This window comes from Pan paniscus, chromosome 19 (assembly GCF_029289425.2).
Source record: "Pan paniscus chromosome 19, NHGRI_mPanPan1-v2.0_pri, whole genome shotgun sequence".
NCBI classification, from domain to species: Eukaryota; Metazoa; Chordata; class Mammalia; order Primates; family Hominidae; genus Pan; species Pan paniscus.
In genome coordinates, this window is record NC_073268.2 from 81,731,754 (window position 1) to 81,755,059 (window position 23,306).

Consider the following 23,306-nt stretch of genomic DNA (forward strand, 5'->3'; position numbering starts at 1 on the left):
GGTGGGACTTCAAGGAGGAACTATTGCTAGACTCCAAATATCGCTAGACACTATCTGTGCCCCCTCCAAATTCATATGTTGAAATCTTAACCCCCAAGGTTATTAGGAGACGGGACCTCTGGCAGGGAATGTCCTCAAGAATGGGACTGGTGCCCTTCTAAAAGCTCTGAGTGAGGTCCCTGGCCCCTTCCACCATGGGAGGACACAGTACAAAGATGGGTGTCAACGAACTAGGAATCAGGCAGGCTCTCCCCAGACCCTGAATCTGCTGGTGCTTTGATCTTGGATGTCCCAGCCTCCAGAGCTATGGGAAATACGCTTTTGTGTTTAGGAGCCAACCTGTCCAAGGGATATTGTTACAGCAACCAGAGCTCACTAGGACCCCTGGCTAGCAGATCACGTTGCTCAGTGGGTCTGAACAGTGGGGCATGCTCTCAGACAGAGGTGCAAATGTGGAAACTTCCTTAGGGAAGTTTCCTAAAATGAGAAGAGGTTCTAAAACCTGCCCTTTGGGTGATGCCCACACTCAGACAGGCAGAGGAGGAGATGGAGGCCAAGAAATCTGGTGGAAGTCCAGATAGGCAGGAGGCAATTGAGGAGAAGTTAGGATGACATATTACGGAAATCTAGCCAAAAGAAAGTTCCAAAGAAGGCAGGGTAACATAACTAGATCTGATCCTTTTTCCATACTTCACATAGTGAACAGACTATGAAGTGAACCATATTTTATCAGTATTATTAAAATGGAATTCAAATTACATTTGCTTTTCAAAAAGGCAGGCCTTTAAAAATTTCCTTATAAAGATGTAAAGTGTGATCTTTCTAAAGTTAATCAGAGAAAGCAGTTGTATTTAGAAATGACTTTCGTTACCTATTAAAGATCAGTTAAAAAACTGAAAAGTCACCAAATAATATTTCACTTTCAAAAAAGTTAAAATGTACGGCATGAAAGGAAAACGACAGTTTATATTGGCAGCTGGTCCTGGTTTTATATTCTAAAAGATTATTAGGTTATTAGAGTTCCAACCTCAGAATTTGACATAAGGACTATGTGGAAATGACCACAATTGCTCAATAAGTACAACCGCGGACTTTAAGTTGTGTCTTCCTTATTCAAAAAAGCTTCAAATTTGACATTTCACACACACACAAAATCACAACTTTTAGTTTCTTCCTGAGAAAAGCCCAAGATAATTAAAGAACAGAATGTCCAACACTGGGTCAAAAATATGAAACAAAACCCAACTTGAACAGTTAAATTGTTTATTCTGCAGAACTGTCCCTCCTCTCCTAGCTCTGCAGTGTTAACTGGCATCATTACTGAAAAGACAGTCCTTTTCTCCCAATTAAATCTGCCTTTAAATATACTGTAAGTCAGCTGGCTGTGGGAAGCTACACCGCTCCTGACTTTCAGAGTGCTTTCTGCTGGTCGGGAATAAAGAATGACACTTTCCAGAAGAAAAATGTAAATGACATAAGCAGCTCCACAAGAACAATGAGCGCACACCACACTCTTTAAAAGGGAGAGCATTGTAGGATAATTTGATTTGTTCCAAATCTGAAAATATGAGAGCAAATTAAAGTGTCAAAAATTGAACATGTTAATGGGCTCTTCAGAGTGAGGAAAAGGACCTGGTAGCTAACATGCCCATTGAATGGCACTTGTGACAGTACAGGGCTTTTCTGTGAGTTTGGGGAAAAAAGAGTATCTAGTCAATGCTATTTTAATAATATGTATGAACATAATTCAGCTCAAGCCACTCCTTAACTTGTAAAACCACACATTAAGGAATTATGTATAGTCTTACCAAAGTTTTCTCTTGTAGTTCTGCGTCAATTAAACAAGAATAAAGTGATGGCAGATACATGCCTTTTAATAATGAATAAATGAAACACAAGTTCATTTCAATTATAAAGTGGTTAAAAGGTTTTTTAATAAAGGGAAACTTTATTGGAAGAGAGAAATACTAGGTCACAATGATAAAAACAATTTTTAAAAAAATGTTCCCAGAATACAAGGTATATAACAGAGAGAGGCTTTCAGATGTAGTGCTGTAGCAAGACCGGACGTCTTTCCAGAGATTTCTGCTCTCGCCTTTGGCCCACTTCTTAGCCAGCTCCATTCCAGCAACCCAAGAGCTGTTACCTTAGTACCCTTTTCCCAACAGGCTGTCTAAGCGTATAAATTGGTCTTCAGCTTATAGCTCAGAATATTGGTACTCTAAGTTCGTACCAGAGAATACAATTTCAAACTCTACTTTCCCATCTTTATCAAAACTCCATTTATGAGACATCTGGAAAAATCCACTTGCAAATCAAGACAGAATCATCAGCAGTATAAAAGTCACCCTTCTGAGTCAGTGGTCCTGGAAACACTGTCCTAGCAGAGTGGACTGCAGAGACACATTCTCTTACACATTTTCTGTCATGCAGCTTGTAGAGTCGCGTTCTTGCCCCCTTTTAGAGAGTTTCAAAGCAGTTCTCATTGAGTTGAAATTTAATGTGTTTGACACATATTCTGCCTCATTCTATGTTGTTAAGTCTTGGTAAAATGCTAATAGTGCCTGGCCTTTTCACAAATCATCATGAGGTCTATGAGCACATTTTTCTGGGCCTGCCCTACATGATGGGGCAGAGTGTAAATGGATCTTGTCCTTGCTTCTGTCCGTAGGTTCACCCACATGTCCTTTGGGAAGTGGGAACCTTGAATGCTATAGTGTTCTGTTATTTAAAATAAACTGGATTGAATCACATGTAAGCAAAAAGAGTGTTGATTAAAGTTTTGCCCTATATAAATACAAAACTGGGGTCGGTAGAGTTGTGGATTTTAAGGGCCTTGGGTACAGTCTGTGGCCGTGAAACAAGGAACCAGATGAACCTCCGCTGGGTGAAACGCAGAGAGGGGCCTTGCGAGCTGCAAGCTCTGCAAAACTGAGTTTTAACAAGAAGAAAAAGCCAGAGTATTTATACTGAAGATGCTGCCAAGAAGAAGTCACCCTGGCAAACTGCGGGAAACTGCTTGAAGCGGGGTGATGGGTAGATGGCGGATCTGTGTACTCTTCTCCCTACTTTTGTGTATGTTTAAAAGCTTCCGTAATAAAAAGTCAAAACATTGAAAAAAGAAAAAAAGTCCCACTTAAAAAAAAATGAGGTCATCATATCCTTTCCTTCACGAGGCTTGAATTTACTATCCTACTTTGGAGAAAACAGATGATTCATTTGCCACTCAGTGGGGAGGAGGGATGCGGGAGGATTTACCCCATGAATGTTTTGAACACAGAATGAAGAGACCAGGGGGGTAGGATGTGCATATTTTGACTGAAGGAGAAGATAACTAGAAGAGGAAGGCCTATTTTTATTTTTATTGGGGTATAATTTACATACAATCCAATTCAATGTTTATTTTTTCATGGTAATGGTCTGTTTTCCACTTAAAACATGTAAGATGATTTTTAAATGTGTGTCATCAAATATTTGTTAAGTTATAAAATCTTGACGTAAACCTCTCTTCCCCTGGCTGCTTGGTCCTTCAGACAGACGTGATGCCTGAGCTGTGACTACAGTGAAGAGACACTAATTATAAAGGTGAAATAAGGGTGACTCTCATTTAAACCTTAATTGCCTTCTTAATAATGCCCACATTTGTTTAAGCAGCATTACTCCAATTCAGTCTATTAACTGGGCTGATAATATTTCTGATGAGTAGGTCTCCTTTTGCCATGTAAATTGACACCGAAACAGTAAATGTTTTTCTTTCTACTACTGCTAAATGAAGGCTAAGGTAAAATACAAATAAAGCAGTAAAATCTCACTCTATTTTCATGTGAGATTTACAGACTTATTTTTTTTTAAATCATATTGTAAATGACTAGGACAAAGCAAGAGGATCAAGCCCTGTCATCCACACAAGGAGCGATAAATGTGGGGCTACCGAAAGTGACACAGTGGCAGCGTGACATTTTTACTGGGTGGTCTCACGGGCTATTTACAGAGGCCACTATAGTTTCTGTTTTATTATTATTTTTAAATAGGCTAAATCTACTAACAAAAGTAACTAGTCTTCTTCAACTGAAATGCCACTCAAGATTTCTTTTAAAGCGATTTCTTCATTCAGACCTACCCAGGATGAATAACAAACCATAAAAAAAGTTTTATTAGTGATTCTACAGTCATGGAAAACGGGTTATGCTGCAGATCTAAAGCCAGAGCCGCAGCTACTACTGCAGAGGCCACTAATGCATTCACAACGCAACTGTATAATTATTTTCCCCTATGGCTTATGTTCAGGTTTTCAGTTTTTTTTCACATCCAAGCAACACTTATTTTTTGTTCAGGTTTTCAGTTTTTTTCACATTCCCAGCAACACTTATTTTTTTTTCTTAAAAAAAAAAAAAAAACCCTGATAATTCTCTTTCGTGATACTGATGTGAAGGTTTTTACCCAATACATATGTTACTCTTCACATAAGGCAAAATTCCTTCCACGTGAAAACTTTTTAGTTGTTGCTGCGACAAACCACATGCATGAGAAATTGCACTTTCATATGAGCTATTGCTATAGTACTTATTAGGCTACTGATTCAACATCAAAGGCAAAAATACTGTGGCCACTATATAAAGCAAGAGTTTTTCTTGTTTGTTATTCTCCAAGTACGAAAGTTTTCACTTATTCTCTTTCCTTCTCTCGCTCACCTATTTTCAGTCCTTTAAAATTCCTAAAGGACTTCCTTTAAAGGTCTTAAAAATGCACTTTTTAAAAAGTTAATGTTTCCTGGTCTTAACAGAGGTTCTAGGAAAAGAAATCATGTTATTTCAAGACTTTGATGATCTAAGGAAGCCGGAATCTCCTAACGCACCTCATTCATGTTTTCCTAGTCACACAAAAGACCATCCTGACATTACCCGCAGCTCCTCTTAAAGGGGCCAGTCTATTTCTACTCAGGAAATTCAAAGCACATTCCCCCCCCTTCGTGGCTCTAGACAGCTTCACTTGTGAACAAGTTCTTATCTCGGGTGGTAGAAATCTAGGATCAAATTCAAGAACCACAGCTAGGATTTTGCAAGATCATAGAGGAATTTCCTCGTCTGGCCAGGATGATAAGCACTCGAACTTGAGTTCAGTCTCTGTGGAACAGAGTGTTAACTGTTAAATCCTCACAGACCACCCCTCTTCAGTGCAAGCCCAGGGAAGAGGGAGGACCCATAAGCCATTCATTTAAATTTCGATTTTCTTACAAAGACTAATTCACACATGCCGTCCCCTGAGCCTGCAGTATCATTTCCAATCCCCTCCACCAAACTTTCTCCTCCGTGTATTTCTCCTCCGTGAAAACTGAAGATTCATTTCTTCCATGAAATATTTCAAATACAGATTAAACTATTTCACATGTTATTATATTCCCTATATGATAACATATTTATAGATCTCTTCCTATTGTGAATTTATCTAACTTCTTTTCTCATTTTAGGCTCTGAACTTCACCAGAGCAACAGCCTTTGCCCCTCCATTATTTGTTAAGTGGTCTCTGAAATGCTTGGCAAAGTGTTATTTACACTACAGTAATGAGCATTTACTGGTAACATTAACCAACTCTATAAAGAGCAAGTTGCCTTTCATTTAAAACAGTTGGGGTACTCCCATTAAAATTCTCAGATTTTTTTCCCCCTTAAGCTATATTTCCTCTCATTCTGTCCCTAGAGAAAAATAACTGAGTTTTACCCAGTCTGCTCCCTCGAGTGTCAGAAGTGGTCTCCCTTCTTGTTTTTTAATAATAACACATCTATCAGTGCCCTTTTTTCACGATCTAGAGGGCTAGTCACCACTGTTGCTCTCTCCCTTTTGCTAAGTCCCTCTCAGTGTCTACACTGGCACGTTGTCTTTACCCGTTTGCCCTTCAAGAAATTGGCCACATTTCTTTTGTTTGTTTGTTTGAAGAGATGGGGGTCTCACTATGTTGCCCAGGCCGGAGTGCAGTGACTCACAGGCATGATCATAGCACCCTATAGCCTGGACCTCCTGGGCTCAAGTCATCTTCCTACATCAGCCTCCCAAGAAGCTGGAACTACAGAGGCGCACCACTGCACCTGGCTGTTTTTGTTGGCCACATTTCTCAAGTGTTTGACTCCAGTACCCTTATTTCTCCCCCATTAGTGAACTCCTTCCTCATCAGTGATCTGATTTTGGTTTCTAACCAGTTATGAGACTTGTTCTCTGCAAGGTCAGCAATGATTCTCTTACTGATGATCCAGTGGCCTTTTCCACAACTCTATTCTCCTGGACCTCTCTGTTGCACCGGGCACTATTAGAATACTCTCCTTCCAGAAATCCTTCCCTTTGACACCACCATGTCATGCTGTCCTCCTCCTCCTTCCCACATGCTTTCTGCTCCTCCTCCTCTTCCTCCTCCTCCTCCTCCTCCTCTTCTCTCTCACTTGCGGATATTTCCCTAATTAGGTTCTTACCTCTCTAGCCTTCTTTCTATACACTGTGTCCTTCAGGTCATTACTTCCGTAAGTTAATGGAAGTATTTCTATAATCTGGGCATATAGCATGTACCAGACGTGGTACTAAACATTACCCTCAAAAAGCATCTAATCTAATGTGTACGGCAAGCTTATAAAGGAACTATTACAATACCACATGAGCACGGCTAAAAAGAAGTCTTACCAAGCATTGTGACTGAACACAGGAGGAAAGCAACAAACGCCAGGGAAAGTTTAGACAGTGAGAACTTCCTCAAGGAGGTAATGTGGGAGCTGGAGGGTTTCCCAGGAGGAGAGGAGAGTGGTCCTGGGGAGTGAATCTCAGAGGGAAAGGCATGGTGGCATAGACCTGCAATGCTTGTTGGCTACACCGAAGGCATGGCCAAGCAGAGGGGTGGCACTGAAGCAGGAGAGGCTGCATGGGTTGCGGCTCAAACTTATCAAGTCCAAGACTAAACTCAAGGGTCTTGTGTGCCAGGAGGACTATAGATTTTACCCTGTAGGAATGGGAACCACAAAAGGGCCTAAGATGATCAGATTTCCAATACAGGATGAACATTCAGGTGACAATGTGGAAAATGGTGGCAGGGAGGCCTGCTGGGGACAATTAACAGAGTCTTGGCAAGACATGGGTGAATCTATGGGACAAGACAGAAGCAAGGATCAGATTCCACTCAGCCCTCTCAGCATATAGGAGAAAACCAGGCCCAGAAAAATACACCTGTAAGCTTCACGATCATTTGTAAAAAGTCCAGGAATACAGAATGAGGCTTAGGACATTAAATTTTCGGTCAATGAGAAGTGCTTTAGAAACTCTAAAAATGAAAAGAATAAAAAAGCACAATTTTACAGACTGTGTAACCAAACATGCAAGAAAATCTGTCTCAGGAGTTCACTCTGCCATGGCTGGGAGGCCATTAGGAGGCCATGTAGTATCACGTGGGAGATGAGCTTGATCTGGACAAGAGATGGCGAGAAATGATGGGCCCGGGGGAATGCATGTGCCGGGATGGCAGCAGAGCCACAAGACAGGTTGCAGGGCTTGGTCATGCAACGAATGTGCCAGGTGCAAGAAGGAAGTTTAAAGAATGACTCTGAGGCTTTCAGAATAGGTGGCTAGGGTGCTGTCATTAACTAAGACAGAGAACACAGTAGAATTAAAATATACAGAAAGGAAGGGGAAGAATAAGTTTCTGCATGACACGGATTCAACAGGAATGATGATGCCAATGGCTTGACCATTAGAGTATGGTGTCAAAAAAGAAATCATGGAAGGAACAGTTTTGGGGAAGTAAGATCATGAGTTCCATTTTAAAGTCACTGAGTTTGAATGCATATCACGACATCCAGCTCTCCTGCCTGATATGGGCAACAGAAACACTAGCTCTAACTAGGGCTTGCCTAGTGACGACTCCTATACTCATCTCCATACCCAGGATCGCACAAGTCCTCTAATCTGACATCTCCAACTGTCTCTCTTGTGTGTGTCTATGGTGGCCTTACCATCATCTCAAACTTCCAAGTCCAAGACCAAACTCATAATTTTCCCCCTCAACCAGCTTCCCTTCCACCTGTCCTGCTGATCGATGACAAAGTCATTCATTCAATTACCAAGTTCCTGGTTTTAAATCTCACAATCATTTGTAAGCCCTACTCTCTCTGTTCTCCCTCCTAGTTAGTTGCCCACATTCCTTCAACTTCTTGTTTTTTTTTTTTTGAGACGGAGTCTTGCTCTGTTGCCCAGGCTGTCACTGCAACCTCTGCCTCCTGGCTTCAAGCAATTCTCCTGCCTCAGCCTCCTGAGTAGCTGGGATTGTAGGCACCCACCATCACACTTGGCTAGTTTTTATATTTTTAGTAGAGATGGAGTTTTGCCATGTTGGCCAGGCTGGTGTTGAACTCCTGACCTCAGGTGATCTGCCCGCCTCGGCCTCCCAAAATGCTGGGATTACAGGCATGAGCCACTGTGCCTGGCCTAACTTCTATTTGAAATGACTCCACTCTACGTCCTGATTTCTGCCCACCAGGATTCCAGACTCTTTCCCAGTTGTGTCCTCCTGCATCCTGGCATGTAGGATGTGTTAAGGTTAGCATCCTGCACCCTGCATCCTTATCCTGTCAAGGTTAAAATTTCTTCCCTGGCTCTGAATCCCTTCCTAAACTAGCTTCATGTATCTATCTGGACTTCTTTCTTACTGTGCTCAATATACGGGAATCCCCATTGATCTGTGGTTTTATTTTCCACAGTTTCAGTTACCCATGGTCAACTGTGGTCCAAAAAGAGGTGAGTACAAATACAGACAAGAATATACATTGTGAGAGAGGAGAGAGAGAGAGAAAGACCACATAATTTTTATCACAGTATATTGTTGTAATTGTTCTATTTTATTATTGTTGGTAGTCTCTTATAGTGCCTAATTTATATATTAAACTTCATAATAAATGTATTAGTCCATTCTCATGCTGCTAATAAAGACATACCCGAGACTGGGTAATTTATAAAGGAAAGAGGTTTAATGGACTCACAGTTCCACATGGCTGGGGAGGCCTCATAATTATGGCGGAAGGTGAATGAGGAGCAAAGGCACGTCTTACATGGAGGCAGGCAAAGAGACAGCATGTGTAGGGGAACTGCCCTTTATAAAACCATCAGATCTTGTGAGACTTATTCACTATCACAAGAACAGAATGGGAAAAACTCGCCCCCATGATTCAATTAACCCCCTTCCAGTCCCTCCCATGACACATGGGGATTATTACAATTCAAGGTGAGATCTGGGTGGGGACACAGAGCCAAATCATATCAATAAGTATGTATATACAGGAAAAACATATGATACATCAGGTTCATTGCTATCTGTAGTTTCAAGCAACCACTGGGATCTTGGAATGGAACCCCTGTGCATAAGAGGGGATTGGTGTCCTAACTCAAAGCTGTCATGCTAGGTCCAATATGCAGGCACTGTGCTGTGGCTGTAACAGCTTTACTGACTTTCACAATGTCCCTCTGAGGTAGAAACCTCACCTTATAAGAAAGAGTGAAGGGCCAGCCACAGTGGCTCACACTTTGGGAGGCTGAGGCGGGTGGATCATGAGGTCAAGAGTTCAAGACCAGCTTGGCCAACGTGGTGAAACCCTGTCTCTACTAAAACTACAAAAATTAGCCAGGCATGGTTGCAGGTGCCTATAATCCCAGCTACTTGGGAGGCTGAGACAGGAGAATCGCTTGAACCTGGGAGGTGAAGGTTGCAGTGAGTCGAGATTGTGCCACTGCACTCCAGAATGGGCAACAGAGTGAGACTCCATCTCAAAAAAAAGAAGGAAAAAAAAAAAAAAAGCTAAGGTTCCTAGAGGCTACTCAAGGCTACCCAGCTGCAAAGTCTTGCAGACAGGAAATGGCCCAGGTCCCTCTGCCTCTCAGCCTCTACGTTTTGCCACCAATGGGCCCAGCTCCACACATTGCCCTGTGAGCTCTGTGGGTCTTATCTTCATCATATCTAGAATGCCATTCTCCTGCCATTACTTCCATCCTTCAAAAGCCTTCTTTGTCCCCAAATGCTCTGGATTTACTATTAATATTAAGATATTTAGTCTTTAATCTAACAAATTAAAATGTACAAAAAAACCCAGAAAAACAAGTTTTTGTGTCACAGATTCAACAGTCATAATGATTCCGAAGGCTTCCCTATTAGAATGTGGAGCCAAAACGACAGGGTATTACACAAAGTGATGAGTTGAATTATATCCTCCAGAGAGACATGTTGAAGTCCTAATCCCCAGTACCTCAGAACGTGGCCTTATTTGGAAATAGGATCCTTGCAGACATAATCAGACGAGGTCACCCTGGAGTAGAGTGGGCTCTTAATCCAGTATGACGGACGTCCTCACAACAAGAGACGCACAGGAAGAGGTTGGCCCTGCGACGACAGGGCCACAGATGGGAGTGATCATCTAGAAGCCATGGACACCAAGGATTGCTGGGAAACATCAGAAGCTGAAAGAGACACGGAAGGATTCCTCCCTAGAGCCTTCTGAGGGAGCACAGCCCTGCCCACACCTTGACTTCTTGTGGCCTCTAGAACTGTGAGATAATAGCTTCTCGTTGTTTCAACCCACCCAGTTTTTGGTTCTTTGTTACAGCAGCACTAGGAAACAAATACACATGGGAAGAAACGTCCCTTGTTTTCCACATTTTCTCTTCTAAAACGTGTAAAATACACACATACACACAAACATTTCTTTCAACTACCCAGTCCTACTAGACCTCATTTTACCCATGTGAGGGCCAACAGTCCACTCATTATGAGAAAATCCGGAAAATGGCATTAGGGTATTACTATGTTATATTGATCTATCGGTATTTTCTTAATTTTGTGTGTGTACATGGTCATATCAGATCATTAAGGAAGCCACTCCAATAGAATAGATAGCTCCTTCTTAGCTGATGAAAGAGATACTGCTTGAGGTGCAGAGGTGGAGATCCTCAGGTGAGCCTGCCTCTAACACTCCACATTCACATGACGGATAGAAATCATTCACGCCAGATAAAGTGTTTTTCTTTTTTTAACCTTAGGATTCTGTGATATCTGGAGCCAATACTCATGAAGGAAGAAGTTTAAAACTTTCCATTTAAACCACTTAGAATGAGAGGATTTACAAAGATCCTGTTTAATGTTCAGCTGACACATTGTCAAAAACGTTTATCATGCAACCTTTTGAAGTTTCTTCCACTCCCTCCTAGTTATTAAAGCTTGGATTGCAGTTAGTTATCAACAACAAAGCATACACGTGATGGTGTTTTTAGAGTCAGCCTTTCAGTTTGATTTCTGAACTACTAAGCAAAATTCAGTTCTCCTGATCAGAAAAATGATTAGTGACCTACTTTTCATGCTGAATGCACAAAACCGTTGATTTCTGAAATCACTTCTATATGGACCTAGGGATAATGCAAGGGACATGGAAATTTCATTTGTATCATAATGCTCCAAACTGCAAGAATTTTCAGATATAAGAATCTGCCACTTCAAGTGAGGCTGTAATTCTTTCAGTGCAAATGAGGAAATAGTGACCTACATTATTGAGAAGATTCCTCTGGCAACTTAATTCCTAATGTAAATTTCTTCAGATTGAGAATAAGCTTCAGTTCGTGTTTTGGCAAGAGGAATAAAACTCTTTCTGAATAATTCAAACGAATACTATTTTTTGAGTCTGTACAATGTATTAGAAGGTACAGAGTTGGGTAAGACATAGCCTCACCTTTTACGGCACTTACATTATCATAGAAAGTATGTGATAAGGACAAAAAGCAGGAGAGCATGGTAAGTGTGTTAAGTGTTCAATTGAGAGAACAAAAAGAAAAAGGAAGGACAGAGGAAGATGTTCAATGACACCACAAGGAAGCGGGCAGATAAATCCAGAATGTGGGACATTCTACAGGACAACTGACTTGGTTTCTGCAAGAAGTCAATGACATGGGAAAAAAGTGAGGAAGGGTCTGCTTTAGATTTGAAAAGACATGAGAGCTGTAAAAATCAAATGTAATGTTTGGATCCTGATTCAGACAAATCAACTGTAAAATGGCATTTTAAAGTTAATTTGGGATACTTAGTTATGAAGTAAATATTAGATGATACTAAAAGATAATTGTTCACTGTCTTAGGTATGACAATGGCACTGTGTCTGTGTAAGACAATGCCCATGGTTTCTGAGAGGCATTCTGAAATACACAGTGTAAAACGACTTGATGTCTGGAATTTGCTTTAAAATATTTTAGCAAAGAATGAGGGGGAAAAGGCAAAGTAAATGTGACCAAATCTTGATAGTTACTGAAGGTGGGTGACAGGCACACCGGAGTTCATAGTACTATTATCTCTACTTTTGGGTATGTTTGAAAATTTTCATAATAAAACTAAAAAAGAAACAAACATTTTATGTACAGTCAAATGATATGAGAAAAACACAAAGAGACTGGGAACGTCTTCAGGAAGGAAGCAGTATTTGGGAAAAGCCTTGAATAATAGCTACAGTTCTGACAGGCCTAAGGTGGAAAGGGGAAAGAATTGTCTGCCAAAGAAGTTGCATTTGCAAAAGTAAATACAAGGAAAATGGGGGTGTGCTCAGGACACCCTGGTGCAGTCCCTGGAGCAGGACCTGGAATATGTGAAGGGGAGGCAGACCTGAAAAGAGGAGACCAGAGCACAGTGAACTTCAGAGCACAGGCTTTAGTTACACTTAACTTGGTGAAAAGGAGAGGGGCTTTTGTGCAATGCCTAAAATCAAGAAAGATACACACAGTTACTTCCTAGACATTTACAACATGCGTCCCAGGCTTAACAGGTTCAAAACTGGACGTATTATCAGTTTTCCCAGTTTATTTCCCTCTCCTTCCACTCACCCCTTTGCCTCAATCTAATTATGTTCCTATATATTCAGATCTAGATTAATGGAACCCATATTCACCTAGTTATCCAAATCAGGAACTGCGAGGACACCCTTGAATTTTCTCTGCCATCTAACCATTTACCAGCCTTCCAAATATTTCTCCTCTTCAGCCCTATGGCTATTGTCCTTGTCTCTTTTCCTCTGGATGATGACTACACTCATAGATCTCTTCGTTCCAATTCATTATTGCCAGAGCAATATTCCGCATCATCTTCAAGTTTCTCTATCTCACTGCACAGTACCACTACCACCCACATGATCTATCACATTATCCAAGGCAAAAACTCAGGAGATCTCTTTGACAACTTGCTTCTATTCCACATGTTCCCTCCCAAAGACTCCTGTTTATTTGCCACTAACCCCTGTGGATTCAATCTCTTTTAATTTGGTCCACTTCATGCCATTTTTACTGACATTCTCTGATTATATTGTCCCTTTTCTGGTCTCCATCCATTCCTCCGGGCTCCCCTCGGTCTCATCTTCATACAGCGGCCACTTACTTTGGAAGTCATTATGTAGGAGTTATCATTGAATCCCTTCGTTCCCTCACTTTACCCTGCCACATTCAATTTTCACTAGGAGTGGTGCAGGATGAATAGAAAATTATAAGTCTTTGACAAAGAAAAGCCTTAAAAACATGCAAAACCTACCCACTTCTCTCCATCTCTAGTACTACCTCCTTGGTCCAAGTCATGGCCATCTTTTACCTAAAGATGACTCCAATAGCATAGCAGTCTCCATCTCCCTCCCATACATTCTACACGTCAGGTCTGTCCATTCATCTCTCTTACCTGCTCAAAGTTCTCCAATGACTTACAATTACACTTAGAATAATATCTAAGCTCCTCACCATGCTTAGAAGGTCCTATAAGGTGTGGCTTCCACATGCCTCTCAGGCCTCTCCTTGTACCAGTCTCCACTTTGGTCCAGCCACACTTGCCTTCCTACTATTCTCTGAACCTTACAAATTCATTACCATTAGCACTTCCCTTCTTTCATCTTTAATCTTTCTCATTAAAGTTTCTTGTCAGGAACGTATAAGCATTTTCTTCTCACACTAGCAGTATATAAGGAATAGAAAAATGTGTATTTTACGAAGAAAAACTCTTAATATTGTTTTAACACCTTTCAAAGTAACTTTAATTAAAGAGACAATGTGCAAGGTGAATCAGAACTTCATGTACTGTGAAAGAACTGGTGTGATTCCAAACACCCAGCATACTTAACAGAGGAATGCAAATAGTCAAAACTATATTATTAAGCACAAACCAAGACTGGTTCTTGGCAGTGTAGCCAACATTTTAACAGTGTAGTTGAAAATGTGTTCAAGCTTAACCTTTCATCTAAGGCTTTCCTTTGCTAATGAATCATGCCTGTAACTAAAACGCTAAGGTTAGCATGGCTTCTTTGAAAGGAACCACCACAAACCAAACATCTAAAGCTTAAGATATAGTGTTTCTTTTCAAAACTGACAACCCCCCGCACTTTTTTTTTTTTTTTTGTATTACATGACCAGTCTTCTTGAAATAAGTGTGGTCTAGGAAATCTGACTTTTAAAATTAATTCTCAAAAATTCTATTTCCCCATTGATGTGCTGTTAGTATGGTTTGTCAGTCCAATTTCTGAAATGCTAAGTCCATTTGATCTCCCACTAAGGGATCAAACCCTATTTTAGGACCTAATATCAATTTTAAAAATTTATGTTTTACCTCAGATTATAAAATAATACAGGCTAATTGAAGAAAAATGGAAAAGCATCAAGAGGGAAAAAAATTTCCATAATTCCTGCACTCAGATATAACCACTATTAGCACAGTGCCTTCTTTCCACGTCTTTTTCCTATTCATATGAAACTGGCACGTTGGCTCTGTAGGACTCCCTGAGTGTAATCGTAGAAGCTTCTCTCTCTCATCTCCCACTGTTCCTTTAATCCTGCTTAGTGGAGACAGTTCTTCTCTTGCCCCTTGGTGAAAATTCAGAAGGGTGCCTTGATTTTTCAGGTCACTCTAGTCCTACAGTCACTTTAAATTGCAGACAAAGTTTTAAAACATTTAGATCGTTCTCAACCGAAATTTAAATGGTTCTTAAGAGCAATTTAACGTAAGGCAAGACATATCTAAAGGATTCCAGAACACCGTTATTTGACCTATCATCAAGGTACTTTTACTTCCTGTTTGTCTTTCACCCAGGGACTTGAACCCCAGTGGGGTGGTTGTGGTGCCTGCCTCACACACCAATGTCCCTAATGATGACTAAGATTGGACTGGATGTGTAGGTGTCTCCTGGCCTCACCCTCCTACTTGTTATATTCTGTTCTCCTCTGGGAATATCCCTCAACGTCTGTTTTACCCTATTTCCCCGGCTTCAGCTCTTTGTTGCAGGTCTCTGCATTTTTCTTGGCCTGCTGGATGAATACTCCTCTTCACTCTCATCTCCCTTCTGCAGATAAAGGTCAAAATAACAATAATCTCCCCTTCATAGGGAAATAAGATGCCTGAACTCCAGGTTCTTGCAAGAGAGTAAAACATCAAATCTGCGGCCTAATTATAATAAAAAGATTACTTTAATTAACTAACATTAATAAAGATTTGCAATATATATGTTACAACAATTCTTAGATATTTGTATTAGTCTGGTTTCACATTGCTGATAAAGACATACCTGAGACTGGATAATTTATAAAGGAAAGAGGTTTAATTGACTCACAGTTCCACATGGCTGGGGCAGCCTCACAATCACGGCGGAAGAGCAAGGGACATCTTACATGGTGGCAGAAAAGAGAGAGAATGAGAGCCAAGTGAAAGGGGTTTCCCCTTATAAAACCATCGGATCTCGTGAGACTTATTCACTACCATGAGAACAATATGGGGGAACTGCCCCCATGATTCAATTATCTCCCACTGGGTCCCTCCCACAACACGTGGGAATTATAGCAGCTACAATTCAAGATGAGATTTGGGCGGGGACACTGCAAAACCATATCAATATTCAAATTTTAATTCATGGATAAAACCATCATCTGGTCCCAGGTGGATGCATGTGCTTTAGGTGTGTGCCATCAGTCCACATTGAGCAGCATTATACAAAATAGCTCTGAGAAACTTGATGCTGCTTTTCCTGTAAGAATATTCTTAAGAACATCAGCTACATCTTACAGTTTTTCTTCCACTGATCTTTCTTTGCTCTGCAATGTCTTCTACATTGCTACCAATGATCTTTCCAAAACAAACCTGACTGAGACCCTCTGCTGAAAAATCATCAGTAGTTCTGCTCTATCTACAGAATAATTTCAGACCCCTAAGCATGGCACATATCCTTGCTACTCAACGCCTGCTCTGAGAGCCAGCAGCGTTGTAGGATCTTGAGCCCTACCCTAGACTGACAGCATCAGAGCCTATATCTTAACAAAATTCCCAGGTGACCTGCAGGCACATTCAGGTGTGAGAAGCACTTATACAGTGCACCCTTCATGAGGGTCCTACAGCTGAAATTCCTCTCCGGTGTCAGTGCTAGGAAAAGCTGTGCTTCTCCTGAGCACTTGACTTGGTTTCTATTAAGGACACAGGCTACTGAAATTCGATTTCTTCTTGTCTTTAGCTGCTATGAAGCCCAGGCCAAATATGGAGCTCTCCTTTTAGCAGCTTTATTGGACTTCATGGCAGGCATTTTGTTTATGAATTCTATTCTTGATTTCATATTATTTTCATATCTTTTTTTCTGTGATTTTCTTATTAATTTTTATCCTTTTGTACCATATGCATCTCTCTAAGTCACCTGAAATACTTTTGGGGATTTGGTGAGGTATGAGCCCATGATATTTGTATGCGTGTAAGACAGCAAGGAAGTAATAAAGTCAATAAATATTTCATTTCCTGGCCTTTCCTTGCCCTAAATGGTATGTTTAACACCAGTGCTAACTTCTCCCAATCCAACACGTCTGTGTGTGCAGAAGCCTCATGTCAGATACTTTCATCACAAACCTAGAGGTATTTTCCATAGAAACCTCTTATGTAAGAGGAACTGAAGATATGAAGGCAAGAGATCATCGGTGTTAAGGCTCGTGGCAGGCTGGATGTCACAGTGGGAGGTCTAGGTTTCTCTGTAGCTTAAGAAGTGCGCTGGCCATCCAGGTCCCAGCTCACTCTGCGTCCCCGCTCTTTTCTAAATAAGGACTTTCTGCTGTTGGTCTTTTCTGTCATGAGCTGGGCTCCAAAGTGGCAACCTTCATTAAAAAGTGAAAACTGGGCGCTTCTGTCTAAAAACTAATTAATTCCTGGGGAGACATAAGACAAAACACAAACAGGTTCATGTAATGACAGTCAACTGCTTGTCATGGCATTCCTGGGTGAGACAGCATGGCTCGTTGGTGGCGACGAGTGGGTGGCGAACTGGAGCTTCACTTTCTCTCTAGCGGCGTGGCTGGAGGCAGGACATGTGACCTCTTTGAACCCGTGTTTTCATCTATATCACAGCAAGACATTTGAGAGGTCATCTCCCAGCACTAAATTCAACTGTCATACGATCAATTGAGTTTCTAGTATTAGAGAGGTCATTAGTCTAGTGGTGAAACCTTCAAATGCATGGTAGAGTAATGAAGCATTCAAGGTTTCCAGTCTGGCTGCCTGAGCTGGAATCTCTGCTCCAACTCTTTGCTAGTTATGTGACTTTGGGCAAGTTATTTACATTTTTCTGGGCCTCAGTTTACTCATTTGTAAATAAAGGAATAATAACAGTACCTATCTCATATGGTGGACATGAGGATTATTACATAAAAACACAATGTTAGCACATATAAGAGCTCAATAGATGTTAGTTGCTATTTTATCACAACTGGGGAATAAGAAATGGGCAACCATATTTACCTATATGATTATATATCACACTTTTGTTAAGTTTTTGTAATTATTTTTCTTATGGAAACTCTATATTAGGGCCATCTAACTGTATACTGCTGACCAAGCTGGGACTCTCCAGCTTTTTAGAAATTCATCAAGATTTTATCAAATGCCTGAGTCAAAGCATTTGTGAAGTCAAAACATTTTTAACATAAATTTCCATTCCCTCTATCTCCCCCTGCTATAGTCACAAAAATGAACAAATGGCAATAAAGTACAAGAAGTGCAAGAGGGTTGGGAGCTCATTCATGATCTTCTGGTAGAGCAGACAGATTCCACTTTCTGTTTCAGGTACCACGTCCGTTACCAAACAACCACACGACTGAACACATAACTCCCCCGACACTTTGCCCATTACCAAAGTAGCATGTACTCACTGCATGCATTCTGGCAAAGTACAAGGGTAGAAACAAAGCAAAAATAAAACACCACTACCACTTTCCCCATAGCCAGAGGCACCTACTGCTCAGGTTAATTTGCATCACAGAGTCCATCGACTGCTGCGAGTGCTGCATGCCCAGCAGCCCTTCCCTGCTTGGTCAGAGGGCACTGCCACCCTCACACCAACATCTGAGAGTCAGCATGTTGAAAGGGAGACTTACCACCACCCTCTGTTCATTTAATGGATAGGTACTTGAATGCCCACTGTGCTCAACAAAATAATTTTTGAAATGCCATAAGTAAGGAAAATCAGGGTATGAAATTAATGGTCTGGCCCCCATGGGGCAATTATGATCATTTCTTCTGTAATTCATGGCTATGATATACAGAAGATGAATAGCGGAACAAAAAATAAACACCTCCTTATCCACTTCTTTTAGATCTCTAAGGAGACTGAAATATTCTGTATTTATATGTCAAGTGGAACGCTGCCTGGAGAAATGACGGCTAACATTGCTTATATCTCAGGCAGAAATAGTTTCAAGTACTTTTGATTTATGGCATATTAAAAATGCTTGCAGAAATAACATAAAACAGGACAGGGCTATTCGCGTCACTATCCTCATCATGTAGTTACTGCCCTCTTCTATCTGACTGGCAAAGCCCAGACAAACATATAATTTCTGCTGTGCTGTGGGGCTTCAAAAGGGCTTTGAGCAACAACAAAAAAAACCCTCTGCTTTTTTCACCAGCAAATGTAAATAGTGACCAAAATAGTACTAGAAAGTAAGTTGGGTTAGAACTGTCTGGGTCCTGCTCTAATTTTCACTTTTGATGAGAAGATGTGAACAAAGACTTTGCCCTCTGTGTAGGTGGGTGCTGTGGGCGATACTCAAAAGCAAGAACCAAGGAAGGCAGAGAGCTGTGCTTATCGGCAGTGCAGAACTATAATGAAGCTTGCATTCATGCCAAAAATCACCTTCGCCAAGCGAAATTGGCTAATGTTGGGTCAGGAAAGAGAAAGCTGGACATAAAAAGTAAGAATGGCAGACATAAGGCACAAAATAATTGGAAAACACATTCAAAGTATAGCACACTGACAACTGAAACCACAGTATAATCACCATACATTGGTCGTTCTCACTTTCCCTGCATACTGTTTCCATTGCTGTGCTTTACAGAAAGGTAGGTAGACAGTACATGGCAACTCAGGATTCTGGCAGCTTTATGGAAATGCATAATATGTGAGTAGGGTATGTCTTTCTACCAGCTAGTGGTGGTCCGGGGGGTTACCAGGTAGGCAGACAATTAGAACCTGTGGAAATCATTAAAATTATTATGTAGCCTTCTGAAATTGCTGTTTTTATTCTGGGGAACAGCAAATCCAAATCTGCACAGGATACAAATTATATTAACTTTGGAAACAAAAACATAAGAAAATCTAAATATAGCTAATGAAAACCTATACTGTCTAAAGAACAATTTAGAATTTATTTTAAGAGCTGTACCAAAGTGTTGTGCTACACATTGGTTCCTAGAAAACATACTCTTGTGAAGGCAAAATTCAAATATTTCACAAATAATAGTTCGTTTCAATCCCTCCATTTCTTTAACAGCTATTATTCCCTCTCATGTCAAGTCAATGACTTTCTTTTTTTTTTTTTTTTTTTTTTGAGATGGAGTCTCGCTCTGTCGCCCAGGATGGAGTGCAGTGGCACGATCTCAGCTCACTGCAAGCTCTGCCTGCTGGGTTCACGCCATTCTCCTGCCTCAGCCTCCCAAGTAGCTGGGACTACAGGCACCAGCCACCACGCCTGGCTAATTTTTTTTGTATTTTTAGTAGAGACGGGGTTTCACCATGTTAGCCAGGATGGTCTCGATCTCCTGACCTCATGATCCGCCCGCCTCGGCCTCCCAAAGTGCTGGGATTACAGGAGTGAGTCACCACGCCCAGCCGTCGATTGACTTTCCTTCTTCCATAAATTCATCTCCAAGGAGCTGAAGAACACCAAAGCCACCTCTTCTCTCTCGGTCTGGCCAGTCTTCATCTGTCAATTGGATTTTGTTTTCTTTTTTAGGCCACACTTCGAAAGGAGCCTTTGAATGTCAGTTCTCTAAGCCTTGAATATGCCCCTTGCCTAAATTATGCAAGTATCCTCTACCTTCCCCTCTTCAAAAAGGTTTGATGATTCCCAAGAGAATGTATCCCTTTGAGCTCCAAGCATCATCTCTCTCCTGTCACTCTCTTCCATACACAGGTAAACACACACACATATACATATATACGTGTGTGTATATGTATATGTGCATATCTCTCTCTTCATGTACATATGTACATAAATCTTGCCCACAACGTAAAGATGTAACATATTTAGTTAATTCTGCTTGTTACATCTAATTTATTCTGGGCTGTGATAACCCAACTGATCAAAATGTGAAAAAGTCAACACTATATATTTTATGGATCTTATTAGTTTTGGATCCATATGAATATCAAAGTTTTTAAAAAATAATTATTAGCCATTTAAATGAAGATGAACATCTTTAATAGTATATATATATCTGTCGGTTTACTCTTGTCCCCTTACTGTCAGTTCAGAATGTGAGCCCAGACCTAGCATCGCTTTCCCCAGCTCCTAACAATTACATGACTTTGACGTCTTCATTCATTAGCCACCTGCGTACCTAGCCATACTATCAGTTCTTTCATTTTCTCTCCTAGCTTCACCTCCATTTTGGGAACCCATTCAACTACTCACAACAGTATTGTATTATTATTTGGAATTGATGCAAGTCTGAAAAATTAAGCAATCCCATATTCTGGTAAAAATAGCATTACCAAATATTTATATACAAGAAAATATTGGTATATTTAGGCAGAAAAAAATAGTCTGCCCTAGATGATGTTTAGGGCACATGTAGGTACAATGGAGGATGAGGGGTAGGCAGGCTAGTGGAGCTGTTAGGCAGTGGGGAGCAGTTGAAAGCTTTTGAGTAGGGGAGCTGTATGAATAGACCTGAATGATGATACAGGATTGACTTATTTGCAATGGTAATAATACAAGCAGCAGGTGGAGCAGAAGGAGCAAGGAGACCCAGGAAGAGCCCAGGGGAGAAGTAGTAAGTGTAAAGTGAATTAGGGTAATGGTAACAGAAAGGAAAAGAGTAATACAGAACCAGGAAACAACTGATGTGATGTAGGAAGCGAGAAGGGAAAAAGTCAGTTGACACTCTCAGTCGAATTTAAGTCAGGAGTAATAAGGATGGAGGGGAAATATGCTGAGTTATAGAGGCCAAAAGATCATCCACGCAGAGGTGTCTATTCAGTCTGGAACCTGAAGAGAAGCCAGGGTCAGGTGCTCAGTCGGGATTGTTCTGCAAGAGGAATTAGAGTTGAAATTGTAGGAGTGAGTGAGTTTGCTAACAGAGAAAGAATAGAGAGAAAAACAACATACAACTTTGGGGCAGAATTTATAGTTAGAGTCCCTGAAGAGAAAAGAAGAGGCAGCAAATGTATTAATAACCATAGAATAAAATTTTTTTTTTTTAGACGGAGTCTTGCTCCGTCGCTCAGGCTGGAGTGCAGTGGTGTGATCTCGGTTCACTGCAAGCTCCACCTCCCGGGTTCATGCCATTCTCCTGCCTCAGTCTCCTGAGTAGCTGGGACTACAGGCTCCCGCCACCACGCCCGGCTAATTTTTCATATTTTTTAGTAGAGACTGGGTTTCACCATGTTAGCCAGGATGGTCTTGATCTCCTGACCTTGTGATCTACCTGCCTTGGCCTCCCAAAGTACTGAGATTACAGGCGTAAGCCACCACGTCTGGCCAAGAAATTTTAAGTGTCGTGTAGAATCTGGGGAGTCAAGGGAGAAGAGGATTTCCAGGAGGTGGTTATCAGAGTTGAATGCCGATCAGGGGAGTTAGGGGGATTTGTGATTAACGTTATCCTTACAATCATCACCCACATAACAATGATCCCAAGAACAGCAACGACTACTACAGTACTACTGTTACTGTTGCTAATACTAAAAATATGTAGGAGGAAGTTGATTACTTCTAAGCATGTAGTTTTATTGGTTGATAGATGTAAATAAACAAATCAATTTCTTCATTCGACAAAAATTTACTGAGTACTTATACCAAACCGAGCACTGGATATAAAGCAAAGAATAAGAAACGAACGCATGGTAAAAGCAGAGAACATAGGCATAGCCCTACTCTTTTTCTTTCTTTGTTTTTTTTTTTGAGACAGAGTCTCGCTCTGTCGCCCAGGCTGGAGTACAGTGGCGCAATCTCGGCTCATTGCAACCTCCACCTCCCAGGTTCAAGCAATTCTTTTGCCTCAGCCTCTCGAGTAGCTGGGATTACAGGTGCCCGCCACCATGCCAGGCTAATTTTTTTTTGTATATTTAGTAGAGATGGGGGTTTTACCATGTTGGTCAGTCTGGTCTCGAACTGCTGACCTCAAGTGATCCGCCCACCTTGGCCTCCCAAAGTGCTGGGATTACAGGCGTCAGCCACTGTGCCCAGCCAGCCCTATGCTTTTAAGAGTTCGATGGTTGAAAGAGACTGAGCGGGGAAGGTAGAGCGGGGCAGGGGAGGGACTACTTGGAGTCAAGTCAAAGTTTTAGGGAAAGACCTGAATCTGAAAAAGATTATTTAACCTTTATGTGTCTGATACTAAATTGTGCGAACTGTACCGTGAGACTCATCCACCATTTATAATAATGTTTCTGTTGGAAAATGTGTTCAAAGTTTCCATCTGGGATACAAGGAACACATCCTTCCCTGCAATAGTCTTGGTAGCATAATCAATTCAAAATGTGGGGATAATGATGAAAATGAGAAAAGGAACCAGGAGACTATGAGGAAAAAAAACAACTGAAGTGCATGATGCTGTAGAGGGGCATTTCAGGGACAAAGGGGTTCCAAGGCCCTTGCTAGGAACAGGGCTGGGGCAAGAAAGTGACAGGAATGGAAGGCTGGGAGTCATGCTTTCCTGACTACAGGTCTGGATTCTAGAAATCATTTATTATTGCCATCCCCTTTAAATATGAAATTGCATTTAGAACCTTCAGAAGCCAGGAGTCTGTAAACAATGGTGC

At 41.1% G+C, this 23,306-nt stretch overlaps 1 protein-coding gene across 24 annotated transcripts in view; it reads right to left on the minus strand.

Annotated features, from left to right (window-relative positions):
• The window catches only part of CEP112 (centrosomal protein 112), a 554,108-nt gene that overhangs the window by 58,073 nt on the left and 472,729 nt on the right, over positions 1 to 23,306 (minus strand). Inside the window, exon 23 of one of the 24 annotated variants that reach the window (XM_055101878.2) lies at positions 14,117 to 21,574. The exons of 22 other annotated variants lie outside the window; for them this stretch is intronic. In XM_055101878.2, the coding sequence (XP_054957853.1) occupies positions 21,560 to 21,574 (15 nt within the window). In that variant the 3' untranslated portion in view covers positions 14,117 to 21,559. Of the gene's footprint in view, positions 1 to 14,116; positions 21,575 to 23,306 lie in introns of those variants that run through there. One more of the 24 variants, XM_055101877.2, reaches the window with a different exon arrangement.